The sequence below is a fragment of the Lacerta agilis genome, chromosome W (assembly GCF_009819535.1).
Source record: "Lacerta agilis isolate rLacAgi1 chromosome W, rLacAgi1.pri, whole genome shotgun sequence".
Taxonomy (NCBI): Eukaryota; Metazoa; Chordata; class Lepidosauria; order Squamata; family Lacertidae; genus Lacerta; species Lacerta agilis.
This window is the reverse complement of record NC_046330.1, coordinates 230363-248779: the sequence shown is the minus strand read 5'-3', so window position 1 is coordinate 248779 and position 18417 is coordinate 230363. Positions and strand designations below refer to the sequence as shown.

The 18417-nt window shown below is 43.4% G+C and overlaps 1 protein-coding gene across 10 annotated transcripts in view; it reads right to left on the bottom strand.

Moving 5' to 3' along the window:
* LOC117039784 (zinc finger protein 711-like) overlaps positions 1-16359 on the bottom strand; it is a 63665-nt gene extending 47306 nt beyond the window's left edge. For 9 of the 10 annotated variants that reach the window (XM_033136979.1, XM_033136980.1, XM_033136968.1 and 6 more), the window contains exons 1-3: positions 16193-16359; positions 6715-6816; positions 1100-1624 (exon numbers count right to left, since the gene is read on the bottom strand). In XM_033136979.1, coding sequence (XP_032992870.1) covers positions 1100-1624; positions 6715-6799 — 610 coding nt within the window. In that variant the 5' untranslated portion in view covers positions 6800-6816; positions 16193-16359. The remainder of the gene's footprint in view (positions 1-1099; positions 1625-6714; positions 6817-16192) is intronic. The other variant, XM_033136975.1, reaches the window with a different exon arrangement.
* Between the last annotated feature and the right edge of the window lie 2058 nt (positions 16360-18417).

The following is an 18417-nucleotide window of genomic DNA, read 5'->3' as shown; positions in this document are numbered from 1 at the left end:
AAATCAACAGCACCTTAAGGACAAATTTCTTATGGTATAAGCTTTTCAGGACTACAGTCCACTTCATCAGATGTTTGAAGTGTTATCCTGAGTTGCAGCCAGATAATATGTGTATGTATAACACATACCTCTCTCACCCACACCCAACACACACACACACAGAGAGAGAGAGAGACCCATGCAGCTGATAACACTTCCTACATCTGATGAAGTAAAAGGTATTTCACAAAAGCTCATGTCACAGTAACTTTGATAGTCTTTAAGGTCCCATAAGAGTCTGTTGTTTTTATTGAGTATCTGAGCTTCAATTGATGTATTGTCATTAATTTCCTGAAACAGGTCATTATAAAATCTAGATATTTATTTAAAGAAAAAAACCTTTAAAAATGTGTAATAGTGTACTCCATTTGGAAATGTGTGCTAAAAAGCTCAAGAAATAATAAAATCTATGTCATGTGTTTTTGAGATTCTTTCATAACATTTTCCATTGTTAAGTCCTGCTCCCACGGTTCCCAGAATGTATATACTCTAGACTGATGCATCATTCCCATGGACCTCTTTAACTGTGAAAACAAAATCTCATTATATGGGTTGTATTAGAGCCACGTGTGACAGAAGGCTCTTTGATTTAGCAGGTGTTTTAGTGGAAGGTAGGGTAGTGTCATTTTTCCCCCGACTCCTCCATTGTCTCCCGAGACAGAAGGAAGCTAACTCAACTCTTTCCTCTCCTACAAGCCCTCCAAAATCAGCTGGAGAGAGTTGGGGAACCCTTTGGAATAGTGAAGTATGTAGTGTGCGTGAATGTCAGAGAAAGGAAAATTTGCAGAAATCCCTTCCCTTCCATTTTGGGCCATAGAAGCCTGTGCTAGATCCAACTGTGTTCCATAAGTGAGGGGATATGAGTGGATTTATGTACACTAACTTACTACAAACCACATTTAAGGTGTATTGACTATTTGACTGGCATAACACTATTTCTGCCAAAATTTTACTGGGAAAATACATCATACTCACAACCAATTATATTTCATAACCTCTCATCATTGGATCACTTCTAGTCTGAATAGTCAAATGTTGTATAAACCTTTACTTAACTTACAAGATATCATTAAGTAGTCTTCTGATGTGCTCTTGCCATCATCCTCATCTTCAGTCTTTATAGTAACTGTAGAACCAGGAATAGTGCCAGATGTTTGAATCACAGTTTCTGTATGTGAATTGGTTACAAGAACCTCTTCTGAAACCATTGTGGGAGAGTCAGATCCTGACACAGAATCTTGTACCACATGTTCCAAATGTCCATCAGGACTCATAACAAGATCAGCCACAAAAACCTGATCAGGAACGCCAACAGTTTCTGCTACTATATCTGAAGTCAAAACATGATCACGGGTATCTAGTGCTTCTTCAATAGATACATCAGCTTCCAATACAGATTCAGGAACTATCACCCCTTCTGTGACATCAGTTTCGGTTATGATATCAGGTCCTTGGACAACTTCAGTGGCTAAGCCATGATCAAGGGTGATCCCATCTGTGACAAAATTGGAAACTAGTACAGCTTCAGGAACTGACACAACAATATGATCTCCATCAATGTGAGCAGTACCAGCCATTCCAGCCACTATGAAACAATTGTGAATGAGATAAAGCATTAATAGTTGCATTGCTGTAGCATAACAATTAGCATCTAAGAAATACATCCTATGAATATGACATAAGAATCAGAGACCCAGGGTGTATATTTTGATTTAATTATGTTTCAAATATTAATGACATTTAACGTTCAGAAAGATAGAACACATCACTGAATAGTTTTTATGTATGGCTCCTGTGCGTCTACATTTTATAACGCTTTATAACCCCTGTGCTCTCGAGGCCAAAAACAAGAAACCCCATCTAACCCTGAAAGTGGCACAAACTGTCATTAAGGATGATGTTCTAGCTAACATTGGAGTGTAAATCCAAACATATCCTTGAAGCTTTCTGGGAGATAGGAGAGGCAAGGAAAGTGAGATAGAGAAAGGAATGTCAACAGCACTGCCAAAGGCCTAGTTCCCAGGGTAACGGTGATAGAAATGTGACATTTGAGGCCCAAATGGTCTGGGCCAGGCTTCCTCAAACTCGTCCCTTCAGATGTTTTGAGATTACAATTCCCATCATCCCTGACCACTGGTCCTGCTAGCTAGGGATCATGGGATTTGTAGGCCAAAAACATCTGGAGGGTCGAGTTTGAGGAAGCGTGGTCTGGGCACTTGGAACACCCCAAGGTAATTGTGGGGTAGCAGATGGCAGAATACATACAGTTGCAATTCAGGTTTATCAACAAAATTTACAGGCTTCCAGCTGTTTGAAATGAGCAAATCAAACAAAAGTAATTGAAATAGCTCCACACAACAGATGCTTCAAGTGGTTTCCCCAAATGCAGCTGAAATTGCAACTTATACTGGCTTCTCCAATCTCACTATTATTCAACTCCCCTGGATATAATCCCTCACAACAGCATAAATACAACAGGTGTTGTCTCAAGCACACCTGATGCAACGAATCAAGGGCTTCATTAGTTGCACCAGGTGTGCTTGAGCTGCAACACATGAAATACCTGAGCTGGCTAGGGGGTTGCGGTGTCAAATTTGGATGCATGTTAGAAATATGGCTAAGTCAAGAGAATGGCTCAAGAAGGTAAGAGCAAAAACCCTTGAGTGACTGCAAAAGAGCTGCAGCAAGACTTGGTGGCAGCAGGCACTGAGGTTTCAGTGAGCACAGTAGGGCACGTATTTCTTGTTAGTATTTCATGCCTCTGATGCTGTAGATGTGATTGGTGTAATTCACATGCCTGTCTGGGAAGAGTGTGGGAATGGAAGACAGTCTTATCTCTTCCGCTATGTGTACTGTTACACTACTTTTGAAACAAAATTTTTAAAAAATCCTTCCAGTAGCACCTTAGAGACCAACTAAGTTTGTTATTGGTATGAGCTTTCGTATGCATGCACACTTCTTCAGATACCACATATCTGAAGAAGTGTGCATGCACACGAAAGCTCATACCATTAACCAACTTAGTTGGTCTCTAAGGTGCTACTGGAAGGGGGAAAAAATTTGTTTCGACTACGGCAGACCAGCACGGCTACCTACCTGTAACTAGAACTGTACTTTTGCTTTTGTCCTGTCTGTTCTCTCGGGGTTGGAGAGAGAGGATGCAATGATTCCTTTGTCTGTATGTGGTGTGGAAATAAATACGTAGATTAGCTCTACAATGCCTTGTTCTTCGTGCTGTGTTACGCCAGAAGATTAGTGTGCATATACCTGTTTCCGTCATACCCTTTTGCATAGCGTTTTAAATGTGTTTGTGGGAGGGGAGCTGTTGTTTGTTGTTTGGTTTTAACTATTTATGCTTTTATCTTGTATTTTTATCTTATGAACCACCCTGAGATCTTTTGAAGAAGGTTGGTAACTAAGTAAATAAGTTAATTGTAAATAAATAATCTTCAGATCCGCTGAGCTCAGCTCAGCTAGGTTCTGGCTGAGCTGGGAGAGATACAATAACATAGTCATACCTCTAGTTACAAACGCTTCAGGATGCGTATGTTTGGGATACGCACTGCGGCAACCCGGAAGTAACGGAACAGGTTACTTCCGTGTTTGCCACGTTGCGCATGTGCAGAAGCGCGCGGTGATGTCACGCGCATAAGCGCCAAATTGCACAGACGCGGCGCTTCTAGTTAATAACGTCACGGGGCTCCGGAATGGATCCTGTTCATAACCAGAGGTACCACTGTATCTCTTCCTGTGTTGGGAACCTCCTGACTCAGATGAAAATCAGCTGGATCCTAACCTGCTCATCCCAGTGGAACTTACTATAGGATTGCTCTCCTAGTATACCGAATATGATTGATTAAAGCAAAAATTTAACTCTCAATTGCCATCCAATACTCAAGTTTACATTATTTCAAAAATTAAATACAGTAGTATTATAAATAATACAGTGGTGCCCCGCTAGACGAATGCCTCGCTAGACGAAGGCATTCATCTAGCGGAAGGCTGCCCTGCAAGACGATTTTTTTTTTTTGGCGCAAAAACCTCCGCGCTCCATTGCCGCTTCGCTAGACGAAAAATTCGCTCTACGGAAAAACTCGTAGAACTAATTATTTTCGTCTAGCGGGGCACCACTGTAATGGTTTGGGCATCCTTTTGGCAAGCTAAAGGTAAAGGTAAAGGTAAAGATAAAGGTAAAGTGACCCCAGACTCGCTCTATAGGCCGAGGGAGCTGTCGTTTGTCTGCAAACAGCTTCCAGGTCATGTGGCCAGCATGACTAAGCCGCTTCTGGCGAACGAGAGCAGCGCACAGAAGGGTCATTCCATGGTAACTCGCGTTACATTTGACTTATGATTACAACAATTAAGTAATATCGAAACATAGTAAATGAGAAGCAATCTTGAATAAAATAATTGTGTATATAATACATACCTGGTTATTATAAAAACTTATTACCTTTTTCATATTAATTTCAAAATATTAAAAATAAAATTTATTTTTGTGTGGTAACTCATGTTACATGAATTGGACAGCTTAATTTTATGTACCCACGTTTTTTTCTTTTTCCTTACGAGGAATTTAGAAAAAAACTTTTTAGGTAATAGTATTACAGAAACCTTGCCTTTCATAGCATAGTGGTCAGGCATTTCAAATTTCAATGGCTATTAATTGAATAACTTTTCTCATGGTAACTCACATTACATAATATGGTAACTCACGTTACTTTTCAAATAATAATTTCATGCATTGGAATTTTATGAAGGTAAATAATTATTTTCTTGTCACTTAGGAAATTTTGACAAATATTTATTTAAACATGAATGTTAGAGACAGTTTAGAATCTATAATAGCCTCTTGAATTAACCATAGTAGGTGGGGAAATTACGCCAATGACTTTAGATCAGATGTAAAATATTTCATCAGCAGGCATGGGCCATGTCCAGAAATTTCCAGTTCTTTTCATAGCACTAACTTTGTACTCCTGCTGCTCTTCAACAATTTTAATGTCTTTCACAGTTCCTGGAAAAACATTTCCTTCATAACTCACTGTCTACCCAAGATCCAAGCTTAATATCAGCAGGAACTTGCAACAGTAGGAAGGTTAGAACTAAATGAAGGTAGAACTCCCACTTCATAAGTCTGCTTAGTTACTGCATCACTATGTTTAGAAAGTATGGAGCAAATAGGTTTGTGTTCCAGAATCTTAATATGGTGTATCTTTGATATGGCCTTCACTGGCTGTGCACTTTTGAAAATATTCATTGTATTCAGCGTAGCGTTTCTTTTAACGATTTGGCCTGGTGTGATCTCCACTACTTTCACCATAGAGACTTTAGTTGCTGTGGTGACAAACTGAGTGGCATTGAAAACTATTTGCTTTCTTGCTCTCACTGCATTCCAAACTTGACGCTTAATGGTCCCTCCTATGCCATCAACTGGGCCTTTGCCATGCGATGTAGCAAAGTAGTTCCACCTTATTTTCTTGTGGTGCTTTTCTTCAAGAGCAGCAATTGCAGCCACAACATATTTGTTCTTAAATTGTGAGCTCGGTCCATCAGACCATACATTAATTATGTCAACTTCTTAGGAATCTGCTGCAAAATGAAATCTATGTTACATACCACTGTCTCCTTTGAATGATCTAGGTTGTCAGAAGCAAGAACCAATGGGTGGTGCTTCCCACTATACCACACTGAACAAGTAAACAAGCTTACTTGGTTTTGTTTCCAGTGGGCACTTTGAATTTCACCCTGTGCCACACAGGTGTAATTTTTCCGAAAAGTAATTTTCCGAAGAGAGCAATTAGAATGCAAAATTTGAGCACTGTAACGTGAGTTACCATAATTGCGGTAACTCACGTTACACATTTTGACAGTGTTTGTAGGGCACAAACTAACATAAAATTATAATGTTTACATGATTACATTGCATCTATTGCCTAGAAGGAAAATGCAGAAAAGTTTAATTCTGAAGCTCCAATTCAGGAAGATATTCTAAAAATAACTTGTTTTGGTAACTCATGTTACAGCTTCATCATCAATAATTAAAATCAATCAATACCAATGAAAAATGTAATTGGAGCAATATAGACTATTTGCAATCAAAAGATGACATTTTAAGCTTTCAGTATACATATTACAATAATTGTTTACATGGTTTGAATAGATTTTATCTTACCTTTAATGTATGTCTAACTTCAAAAACAAATTCATTTGCAACATGTGCTACATTCAGGTGGTGGCCATCTTGGAATGAAGCATTCTGGGAATAATCTGTTTTGTTGCCAAAACAATCTGATATGTGTACACAAACGTAATATGTAAAAAAATTATTTTTAAAAAAAAAAATTAATGTTTTTTCCTCGTTTTCATGGAATGACCCGGAAATGCCTTTTAGTAAAGATAGCACCACTCTAGTGTGTGTTACAGTCCATACACGTCCCTCATGTCTCTGGTCTACTAAAGCAAGTTAGCAGCAGTGCAACACAGAAGAGGTTGTCAAGAATGCCAGCCAACCCCTGTGCTACAGCCAGGCCTTCAAGTCTTCAGACTCCTGCTTAGGAGTGCCAGAAACGCCTACTTCCTGTGCCATGTTTGGCACCTATGCCACAGATTGATTATTCATTATACACTGCAAAAGATTAACAAGCACGAGTTAAAAATGAAAGGTTGTTTTACCAAAATCCTGCATAATCATAGTGTGAGGCATTTTGCATTCCTCTGTCTGCAACCCAAGACTTCCACCACCTGGATCCATAATCATCTATGCTTATTCACAAACTCTGAAAAGAAAAGTATATAGAAATTACTACTTGAGCTAAGATAAATGTCTTAGAATGATGCTTTAGCACAGGCATCCCCAAACTCGGCCCTCCAGCTGTTTTGGGACTACAACTCCCATCATCCCTAGCTAATAGGGATGATGGGAATTGTAGTTCCAAAACAGCTGGAGGGCCAAGTTTGGGGATGCCTGCTTTAGCACTTAATACAGAATTCAATGCAAGCCTCTTTAGCAAGCACATGTAAAATTATCTTATTACTAGATTTCACAACAAGCGCAAATATCAGCATCCATCCCCAGCATCTCCTAGTAGAGCGCAGAGAACCCTGTTTGAAATCCTGGAGAGCTGCTACCAGTCAGTGTAGACAATATTTGGCTAAAAGGAACAATGGTCTGACTCAGTATAAGGTGGCTTCCTATGTACCTACCAGCACACCAGCTGAGGAATAAGAAAGTAGACTCAGTTGCTATTTGGATGACAGGATTTGCAAATAATAGCATAACCAACCTCCAAACATTTATAAATGAGTAACACTTCAATTTACATTGGTATTCTAAGCATGTTTACTGATAAATAAGTCCCACTGTGTTCAGGGAGGCAAATGCCTTAGCGAATCTATTTCAGGTTGCAGCCTAACACAGTGCTATTTATAGAGTCGTACCATGGAAGCTGAACGGAATCCATTCCAGAAGTCCGTTCGACTTCCAAGGTGCAGCTTCCAATTGGCTACAGGAGCTTCCTGCAGCCAATCGGAAGCTGCAGCAGCCCTGCCGGACATCCGGCTTCCAAAAGAACGTTCACAAACTGGAACACTCACTTCTCGGTTTGCAGCATTTGGGAGAAGAAGAAGAAGAAGAGTTTGGATTTGATATCCCGCTTTTCACTACCGGAAGGAGTCTCAAAGCGGCTCACATTCTCCTTTTCCCTTCCTCCCCCACAACAAACACTCTGTGAGGTGAGTGGGGCTGAGAGACTTCAGAGAAGGGTGACTAGCCCAAGGTCACCCAGCAGCTGCATGTGGAGGAGTGGAGACGCAAACCCGGTTCCCCAGATAACGAGTCTACCGCTCTTAACCACTACACCACACTGGCTCTCACACTGGGAGCCAAAACATTCGACTGCCAAGGCATTCGTCAGCTAAGGTACAACTGTACTGAACACAAAAAATAAGTACCCAGGTAGTAGGGCTGTGTAATAAATCACTGTATCATTGAATACCGGTATTGAAATAACATTGTGGTTAAGTGCTTCAACAAGGCAATATGCTGGTGAACAAAAGGTAGAGACTTAACAGCTTCCCAGGGCTCAGCTGAAGATACTTTACAGATATTGCAGGCACTGTGTCTCCAACTTTGTTTCCTCTCTCCCTCCTCACCAATAAGAAATGACATTAACTCCTTAGACAAACAAGCAAACTCTTTCAGCTTCACTGGTATCTTTCCACTTAGAGCTCAGCTAATTATGCACAGCCTGATAAACAAAGAACTGGAAAGCTCTTCTTTCTTTCCTCACCTCCATCCTACTTTATTGTCCCATCCCTCTATTTCCAGTAAATTAGCATTCTTTAAGATCATCCAATCCTTTCCAGTTGACTTTTTTTAGGGTTAAAGTTGTTGAGCTTTTTTTAGGATGGAAATTGTCGAGGTATTTTTTAGGATTTTTACCCCAGGAAATAAATTGCCACCCGAAACGGACTTTGGACATACCTGCTTTAACCATATAAAACATGCTGTACAACCTAAGGTCTGGCAAAGCCAAGCCACCTCTTTCTTTTAAATCTGTTAATAATTTAACTTTTAGTCTGGGTTTCTTACCTTGCCAAATGTACCTAGCCAAATACCTGTGCCATTCTTTGAAACAGCTAAGTCCATTAAACTGGAATGGTTTGAAAAAGGAATATTTTCAGAAGGACTACCATTTTAATTGTAGAGATTCTCCCCCATAATGACAGTTTTAATCTATTCCAGCTCTCTAGCTCTTTTTTATATATACCATTCCAGGCCTTTATATAATTATCCTTATAAAGATTTGATATTTTTCATAGTAATCCAAATTCCTAGGTATCTGGCTTTGTTCGTAACTTTTAATCCTGACTCTTTTTCCAACTCTACTTTTTCTTGCACGTCGAAATTTTTCACCATAAGTTTTGTTTTTTCTTTGTTGATTTTGAAACCGGATAATTGGCCAAATTTGTTCATTTTCTCCAATATTTTTAAAATACTTTCTGGTGGGTTTTTTGTTGTACCGTATTTTTCGCTCCATAGGACGCTCCGGACCATAGGGCGCACCTCATTTTTAGAGGAGGAAACAATAAAAAAAAAATATTTTTCTGGTTTTCCTCCTCTAAAAGCCCTGTTTTGTTTTGTTTTTTGTTTTGTTTTTGAGGATCAGCTAAAAGTTTTGCAGCTTTTTTTGCAAAGGGAAAAGCCCTGGGGTTTGGGTTTTTTTTGGGGGGGAGGATCAGCTAAAGGTTTTGCTGCTGTTTTTGCAAAGGCAAAAGGCCTTTTTTGAGAATCAGCTAAAAGTTTTGCAGCTTTTTTTGCAAAGGGAAAAGCCCTAGGGGTTTTTTTTGTTTTTGTTTTGTGGATCAGCTAAAGGTTTTGCAGCTTTTTTGCAAAGGGGGAAAAGCAAAGCTCCTTTTGCAAAGGGGGAAAAGCAAAGAGGAAAAGCCCCATTTTTATGGGGTTTAACTCACATTTCTGAAAAATCTTAAGGAAAGGGAGCCATTTCTACTGTTTTCAGACAGATAATCTAATCAGCCAGTCACATGTCCTGGGGAAACAAACAACCTCCCTCTGCAGCACATTCAACAAAGGAGGGCGGGGCTGAAAGGGAGCCGGGAACTCTTATCTCTCTCCCGATCTCCTGCTGATCAGCTGCTGAGCGGGTCCTTTCAACACTCCCTTTTCTCTTTGTAAAATAAAAAGCACAATCTGCTTTTGGCCCCTGGGCAATTCAGCTCCAGGGACCACCATTCACTCCATAAGACGCACAGGTATTTCCCCTTACTTTTTAGGAGGAAAAAAGTGCGTCTTATGGAGCAAAAAATACGGTAATTATCAGGTCATCTGCAAAAGCCTTGACCTTATAGGATCTTTTTCAGAGTTTAATCCCTTCTATTTTTGGGTCTTCCCTAATTGCTTTTAAATGTGTTTCTAACACTGTTATGAAGAGAAGGGGCGACAGTGAGCAGCCCTGCCTTGTCCCTTTAGAAATGTCAAAAGGTTCTGACAGTTCATTATTTATAATCAGTCTAGCCCCTTGAGATGTATATACTGCTTGTGTATCATGGACAAAGTAATAAGTGCTGGAAATGTAAACAAGCAGAAGGAACTTTCTTCCATATGTGGTGGTTGTGCCCAAAGGTAAAAGACTTCTGGGAAAAGATTTATCATGAAATGAAGTCTTGAAAAACACGTTCAAAAAGAAACCAGAAGCCTTTTTACTGGGCATCCTAGGCCAAGAAATTCCTAAATGTGATAGAACTCTATTATGTATGCCACAACAGCAGCTAGAATTTTGATAGCTAAAAACTGGAAGACAGAAGAATTACCAACGATTGAAGAATGACAGGTGAAAATGATGGACTATATGGAGCTCGCAGAGATGACCGGGAAACTTCGTGACCAGAGGGACGACGTGATGGAAGAAGACTGGAAGAAATTTAAATTGTATTTTTTTTTAAATTGAATTATTGATAACTAGATATAACTAGGAATGTAAGGCTAGACTGTAGATTTAGAGTAAGGTTAAGTGTTTAAGATAGTTGAGTATGAGTTAAGTAAAATAGTTAAGATTAAATATTTAGGTAATTTTTATAGAAAATAAGATTTGGCAAGATGTTTAGAAATTACTAAAGATGATAGACAAGGAATGTGGGAAGAGGAGACAGGAGGAAGTCTACCTACAATGTGAGGGATAAATATTAGGTATAAGATATATTTTTATGTTTTTGTTGTTGTTATATTTGTGTATTTGTTTTTTCTCTGTTTTTAATTTTTTTAAATAAATATATTATATAAAAAAAGAGATGTATATACTGCTTGGTGTTGTGGCAGGAACCCAAGACAAAGGACTTACAAAGATTCTTGGGGTTCGCCAACTATTATTGTAAGTTTGTGCCTGCCTATTCAAGACTGACTGCACCGCTCACTGATTGCCTCAGGGGCAAAAAAAACCCCTTCCGGTGGACAAATGATGCACAATGGACATTCCAACATTTAAAAACCATGTTCTCTTCAGAGATGTATCTGGCACATGCAGACCCTCATCAACCACTAATAGTGGAGACGGACGCTTCAGATAGGGCAGTAGCGGCGGTGCTGCTACAAGAGGACATAGAGGGCAACCTTCAGCCGTGCATGTTCCACTCGAGAAAGCTGAACCTTTCTGAGAAGAACTACACGATTTGGGAGAAGGAACTTTTGGCGATCAAGAAAGCCTTTGAAGTGTGGAGACATTTCCTGGAGGGAGCTCTGCACCAGGTAGAAGTGCACATGGACCATTGGAATTTGGAATGTTGGCGGGCAGTAAAACAGTTGAATCAGAGGCAAATTCGTTGGCACAGGTTTTTTTTGACAGGTTCGACTTCAGAGTCAAGTATGTGGCCGGGAGCAGACAAGGGGTGGACGCCCTTTCAAGGAAACCTGAACATCAGGAGGAAGAATCAGTCGTGGTATACAGGCATATCTTGACAATGAAACAGTTGCAGTTGGCTGCAGGATTAGTGGGAGATGAAACAGATTTTCAGCGGCAGACAAGAGAGGATGCTTTCACCAGAGACAAATTGAGGGCATTGGAGGAAGATAATAATGATACTGAGGGTTTTTCAGAAAAAGGACTTTTGTACATGGGTGAGGCTCTCTACGTTCCAGCAGGGGACCTTAGAGCCACCGTTCTGTGTCAATGTCATGACAACCCTACAGTAGGTCAGTACAAAACGTTATACCATGTGACAAGACAGTTTTGGTGACCAAGGGTAAGAGAAGATGTAAAGGAATATGTGTGAGCTTGTAAAACATGTCAATGGGCAAAGAGACCCAAGGAAGCCCCACTGGGCTTACTACAACTGCTACCTACCCCTCAAAAGCCTTGGGAAACCATTGCTATGGATTTTATAACTGATCTACCAAGGTTGCAGCAGCAGACAGGAATTTGGGTGGTGGTGGACTTTAACCCCAAAATGGCCCACTTCGTGCCTCATAAAGGACTCCCAACAGCCCCAGAAACAGCACAGCTATTTGTAGATCATGTGTTCAAATTGCACGGATTTCCCCGTCAAGTGATTTCAGATCGCGGAACCCAATTTACCTCACAGTTCTGGAAAAAACTCCTGCAGTTGCTCAAAGTGGAAATAAGCCTTTCCTCGGCCAGGCATCCAGAAACGAACGGAGAGTCAGAGAGAACGAACACAACGTTGCAGCAATACTTACGTTGCTATGTTAATTACCAGCAGGACAATTGGGTAACCAAGCTTCCTCTAGCGGAGTCCGCATATAATAATGCCCTGCATGTTTCAACTCAACAAACCCCATTCTTTGCAAATTACGGTTACCATCCTCACCCGTCCCCAACCGACACCTTGTCAGTACCTGCCGCGAAGGAATTTTTAGAGGAGTTGGCAGCCATTCAGGAATTACTGAAGGAACGGTTGAACTATGCTAAAGAGGCCTATAAGAAGGCAGCAGATGCTCACCGCCAACAGGGTAGGGAGATAAAAGTTGGGAATCAGGTATGGTTGTCAACACGTGATCTACCACAAAGAGGCAGATGTAAGAAATTAGATCATCAGAGGTTGGGTCCGTTTGAGGTGACAGGCCAAATTAATCCTGTGACTTTCAGATTCCAATTACCTTCATCTATGAAGATTCACCCTGTGTTCCACAGGTCAATGTTATCCCCAGTGGTGCTGGTGCATCTGTATCAGACATCTAGGGAAACTCCTCCCCCTCCTGTTGTAGTGGAGGGAGAAGATTATGAAGTCAAGCAGATTTTGGACTCTCGATAGCGACGTAACAAATTACAGTACTTGACTGGGTGGAAGGGTTATGGACCAGCCGAGCGCTCGTGGGAATATGTGGAGCATGTGCATGCGCCTGATTTGCAAAAAAACGTTTCATGCGAGACACCCCCAAAAACCCAAACAAGAGGGGTGGGAGGAGGAGAGTCTTAGAGGGAGGGGTGATGTCAGGAACCAGACTGAAGGGTATTGCTCTGTGGAAGAATGGTGGAAGCCCCCCTCTCCCTCTATTGCTGCAAAAGACTGCTTTCACTTTGAGCTCGGGGGCAGGGGACATGGAATTAAGATTTCTACAAGAAGAAGAAGTATGGTACAAAGGTACGGAGGAGCCCAGAAAGGAAGTGATGAACACCCTGAAGCTCGATGCAAGGTTTGTTGTGAATGCCTGGATCTGTGGACACTCAGAAGAAGACAATTGGAGATCCGGTTCTGGTGAAAGACAGAAAAAGACAATGGACAGAGGGGGAGTGGGTTGAAGTATTAAATGTATAATCCAAATGGTCTGCCATGGTATCCGAAATCGGAGTGTGAAGTCTGTTAATTATAAGTTTATTTTAAATAAGTAAGGAGATATTGAATCTTAAGTCAAAAGCAGCATGATAAAGGATAGAAGAAATAAGTTTAGTTATAAGAATATTTGGTTAAGATTTAGGTTATAATAAAAAGATCAAGATAATTGTGTTATTTTTAAGTAAAGTTAAAATTTTTTATAGAGAAAAGTTGTTAAGGAAATAGTATATTGATTTAAAACCGAAGGTGAAAAGGCGGGGGAAGTCAAACGTCAAGATTCAGAAGTAGAAAAAAAAATTTTTTTTTGTAAGATATACAAATAAGAAGAAGAATCCTGACATTATGTGTATTTGTATTTGTTTTTGTATTTGTAGGTGTGGGGTTGGGTTTGTGTTATATTATGAAAATGCTAATAAATTCTGTATAAAAAAAAAAAGACTGCTTTCACTTTGTGCTGTTATCTACGGAGAGGGGGAAGGTAAGCCTTGCCTGGCAGCCTGACACTTATGCTAAAATGGGACCTTGGGTACTATGTGAGAATGATGGGGAGGGTGTTTTTCTGTAGGCAGTGCAAGCAAATGTGTGTCTACTCACAAGCAAGCCCTACTGAATTCAATGAGGCTTACTCCCAGGAAAGTAGAAGTTTAGTTGAACTCAGTAGGGCTTCTGCATGCAGATTCCACTCAGACCTCTGAGTGGGGAAGCAGATCCAGCTTCGTATTGGCCGGAATATAAGACGCACCCACAAATAAGCTGTACCTTTAAAATTCAAAGCTTATTTGCGGGTGCGGCCCGCCTCCCGGCATTACTGCCCTGAACAGGGGATGGGGGGCGATGGGCACCCCACTCCCCAAGCTGGCGCCTGGTTCCGAGCGCGCTGCGCGTCTGCCTCCTAGCACTACCGCCCTGAACGGGGGGCGGCCGACGCTTGATTCCGAGCTCTAAGTGTGCCCACCTCCCAACACTACCACCTTGTGGCACTACCTCCCCAAGGGAGGCTTGGGAGCGGTGGGCAGCCTGTGCGCCGTTGCCCCACGCTCCCGGGCAGCTTCTTCCCCCTTCCTTACAGCTGCTCTGGGGAAGCTTGGGAGCTCCCGGGCTGATTCTGGGGGGGGGGGGGAAGCAGTGCCACTTTGCTGCAGCCTCCCCCCTTCCCCTTTCCTTACAGCGGCTCAGGGGAGGCTTGGGAGACACAGATGGGGTGGGCGCCATTGTCCCACATCCCCACCGGCCCTCGTGGGCAGCTGTTTCAGCAACGATACCGTAAGGTCACAAATATAAGCCGCACTTAAACTTTTCACAATCGGAATTTGGAAAAAAGTGTGGCTTATATTCGGTATTATATGGAAGTTTATGTAATACTAGCTGGCCTGGCCACGCGTTGCTGTGGGGTTTTTTGCTTTTTTAAATTCTGACCCCGAAAGTATTCTGGAAGCTCCTGTTTTCATTCTTCCCTGTCCCTCTAGAGCAGGGGTCAGCAACCTTTTTCAGCTGAGGGCTGGTCCACTATCCCTCAGACCATGTGAATGAACGAATTCCTATGCCCCACAAATAACCCAGAGATGCATTTCACAGCTATTTCAAAATAATAATATACAAGAACGTTTATGAACAGAGAACCCAAGGTGGTCTTTTGTTACCTGGTGGTAGATTATTGCTCCAGCCTTTTCTTGTATATTATTATTTTGAAATAGCTGTGATTCACTTCTGAATATCCATTTCCAATTGCAGGTTGTTTAGAACTTAATAGATTATGAAAATCCATTACATATCAGTACGTACCATAATACTACATTTATGTACTTTATGCATTGTACCAACTCATTTTATATTTTGTCAAAATCCTTTGCTGCTTTAGCAGACAACACATTATAGACTGTTTCTGGCTGGAAAGGGCTCTCCCAAACCAAGTCGTGGGGCTCAAAACCTAAATTCTTTTTTCCAAAGGCTTCCAAGGTGGCGGCTACTCAATACAGGGGATGGGGAACCTTGCGCTTGAATGAGGCAGAGACCCGCATGCCTATATACACACACACCGCTGCTCTTCCCCTCGCTTCCAATCAGCGCCCGTGACGGGCAAACAATAAAGCGGTTCTTTAGAGCGCGGGTAGAGCAAAAGGGGGTGGGGGTTGTACCCATCCTTCCCAGAGCTAGTGTTGCACGGCCGAGGAAGGCAAAGAGCCAGCGATGCCTCGCGCGCGATCTGAGATAAGACATGATGACGAAGGCTCCCATCAGCTGTGGGAGGCAAAAGGGGCTGTCGGGGGAGGAAGGAGTTTTCAGCCGACATCTCCCCTGACAGCCGCACCGCCGGCGCTTCCTTCTTCCCCGGCACCCTTTCCATTTTGTTTTTAACATCCCACAGTACTATGAGGCGCAGAAGCGAGGTTTGTCTGGCGCTACAACCACTGGCTATTAGAAGACTTCGGGGGGAGGTGTGTGTTTTCTAAAAGTTGAATAAGGTAGAGGAAGAAAAAGGCCTCTGCATGCTGTGCTTCTCTGTTATCTCTGCCGCTGATTCTGACAGCCGCCATTTTGTTTGCCGCCATTTTCTGGCAGCCTCTAGGGGACAGCTACAGCGCCGGGTCGAAACGCGCGGCGAAGTAGAAGCCGAACGCACACTCGTGCCCCTCTGGTTGTAAAGCCCGAGCGGGTTTACATGCGAAGCGGGCCGGGGGAGTAAATTTAAAAAGTGGTGTGCTACGTGAGTGCTGGTAGGCGTCGGGGCCTGTTCTGGGGCCTATGCAGCCTGGCACCTCCCACACATCCGCCCTTTAAAAAACCATTAATTATAATTTTCAACAATCCCCTTTCCGCGATTGAGCATCCCCCACCCACTCCTCACCTTCGCTTGGCGGGCTCCTGCTCGAGCTGGAGGAGTAGAGAAAAGAGGACTTGACTGCCGCTTTCCAGGGTTCGCCAGGTCCGAGGCCTGCACTAATCACAGGCTAAGCTTAGGAAACTGCAGGTGAGCGAGAGAGAGCGAGCGGCCTGCTCACTCGCAAACTCACACGCACATTCCCCCCCCCTCGCCCTTTATCCCTTCTTCTCCCCCCTCCCCCCAATAGTCTAGCGACCAGTCTTTGCTAGAACAAACGTCACAAAGGAGCGAGTATCAACCTCTCGTGCGCACCGCTCTTCTTTCACTTGCCCCGCCCCCTTCCCCCCGACAGTGCTCTGAGCACGCGTAGTAAACTTAACGAAGTTAGCTATGCCCATGCCTTCGTGCCATTAGTGGGGAGAGAAAGGGAGCTGGAGCACAACAAAAGCAAGCTGAAGGCTCCTGCATTTACTGCAGTGGAGGAAAATGGGAGAGGAAGGAGACCGACAACCAAATGCATTGAGTGCTTGATTTTGCGTTATTTTATCACGCCATTGCCAGTCCAAAGGTAGGAAGGCAGAATCTGCTCTTGAAAAAACTCCAGAAGCATGAAGAAGATGGGTGGTTTTTTTAGGGAAACGAAATGAATTTTAGTTCTGAACCCTTTATTAAAGATGAGAAGTTAACAGGTATTGTTACCAGAAAAGTGTATTACCAGAAAATAGGGACGTGCCTATAATAATAATAATAATAATAATAATTTATTTGTACCCGGCCCATCTGGCTGGGCTTCCCCAGCCACCCTGGCCGGCTTCCAACAAATGTTAAAATACATTAAAATGTCACAGATTAAAAACTTCCCTAAACGGGGCTGCCTTCAGGTATTTTCTAAATGTCAGGTAGTTGCTTATCTCTTTGACCTCTGACGGGAGGGCATTCCACAGGGCGGGCGCCACTACCGAGAAGGCCCTCTGCTTGGTTCCCTGTAGCTTTGCTTCTCGCAGTGAGGGAACTGCCAGAAGGCCCTTGGAGCTGGATCTCAGTGTCCGGGCAGAACGATGGGGGTGGAGACGCTCCTTCAGGTATACAGGACCAAGGCCTTTTAGGGCTTTAAAGCTCAGCACCAACACTTTGAATTGTGCTCGGAAACGTACTGGGAGCCAATGTAGATCTCTCAGGACTGGTGTTATGTGGTCCCGGCGGCCACTCCCAGTCACCAGTCAAGCTGCCGCATTCTGGATTAGTTGTAGTTTCCGGGTCACCTTCAAAGGTAGTCCCACATAGAGCACATTGCAGTAGTCCAAGCGGGAGATAACTAGAGCATGCACCACTCTGGCGAGACAGTCTGCGGGCAGGGAGGGTCTCAGCCTGCGTACCAGATGGAGCTGGTAGACAGCCGCCCTGGACACAGAATTAACCTGCGCCTCCATGGACAGCTGCGAATCCACAATTACACCCAGACTGCGCACCTGGTCCTTCAGGGGCACAGTTATCCCATTCAGGACCAGGGAGTCCCCCACACCCACCCACCCCCTGTCCCCCCCCAAAAAAAACAGTACTTCTGTCTTGTCAGGATTCAACCTCAATCTGTTAGCCGCCATCCATCCTCCAACCGCCTCCAGGCACTCACACAGGACCTTCATTGCCTTCACTGGTTCTGATTTGAAAGAGAGGTAGAGCTGGGTGTCATCCGCATACAGATGGACACACAGCTCAAACCCCCTGATGATCTCTCCCAGCTGCTTCATATAGATATTAAAAAGCATGGGGGAGAGGACGGAACCCTGAGGCACCCCACAAGTGAGAGCCCAGGGGTCTGAACACTCATCCCCCAACAACACTTTCTGGACACGGCCCCGGAGAAAGGAGCGGAACCACTGTATAACAGTGCCCCCAGCTCCCAGTCCCTGTAGACCACGGATGTCAAACACAAGGCCCGGGGGCCTAATCCGGCCCGCCAGACATCGTCATGTGGCCCGCGCGCGCCTCCCTCCCTCCCTCCCTCCCGGCGCCCACCCGTCCGCACCGGGGAGGGAGCGCGCGCACGCTCACTGCACGCACACAAACACAAACGCACAGGCGCGCGCACACAGAGCAACCTCCTTCCCCCTGATCACGTGCCCCACTGCTGCCGGGACGGTCACCAGCACCACCCCCTCCCTGCATCTACACACACACACAGCCGCGCAGCTGGCCTCTCTTGTTCCGTCTGCAGCCGGCACAGGCGTTTCCCCTCCGGGAGCCTTGCA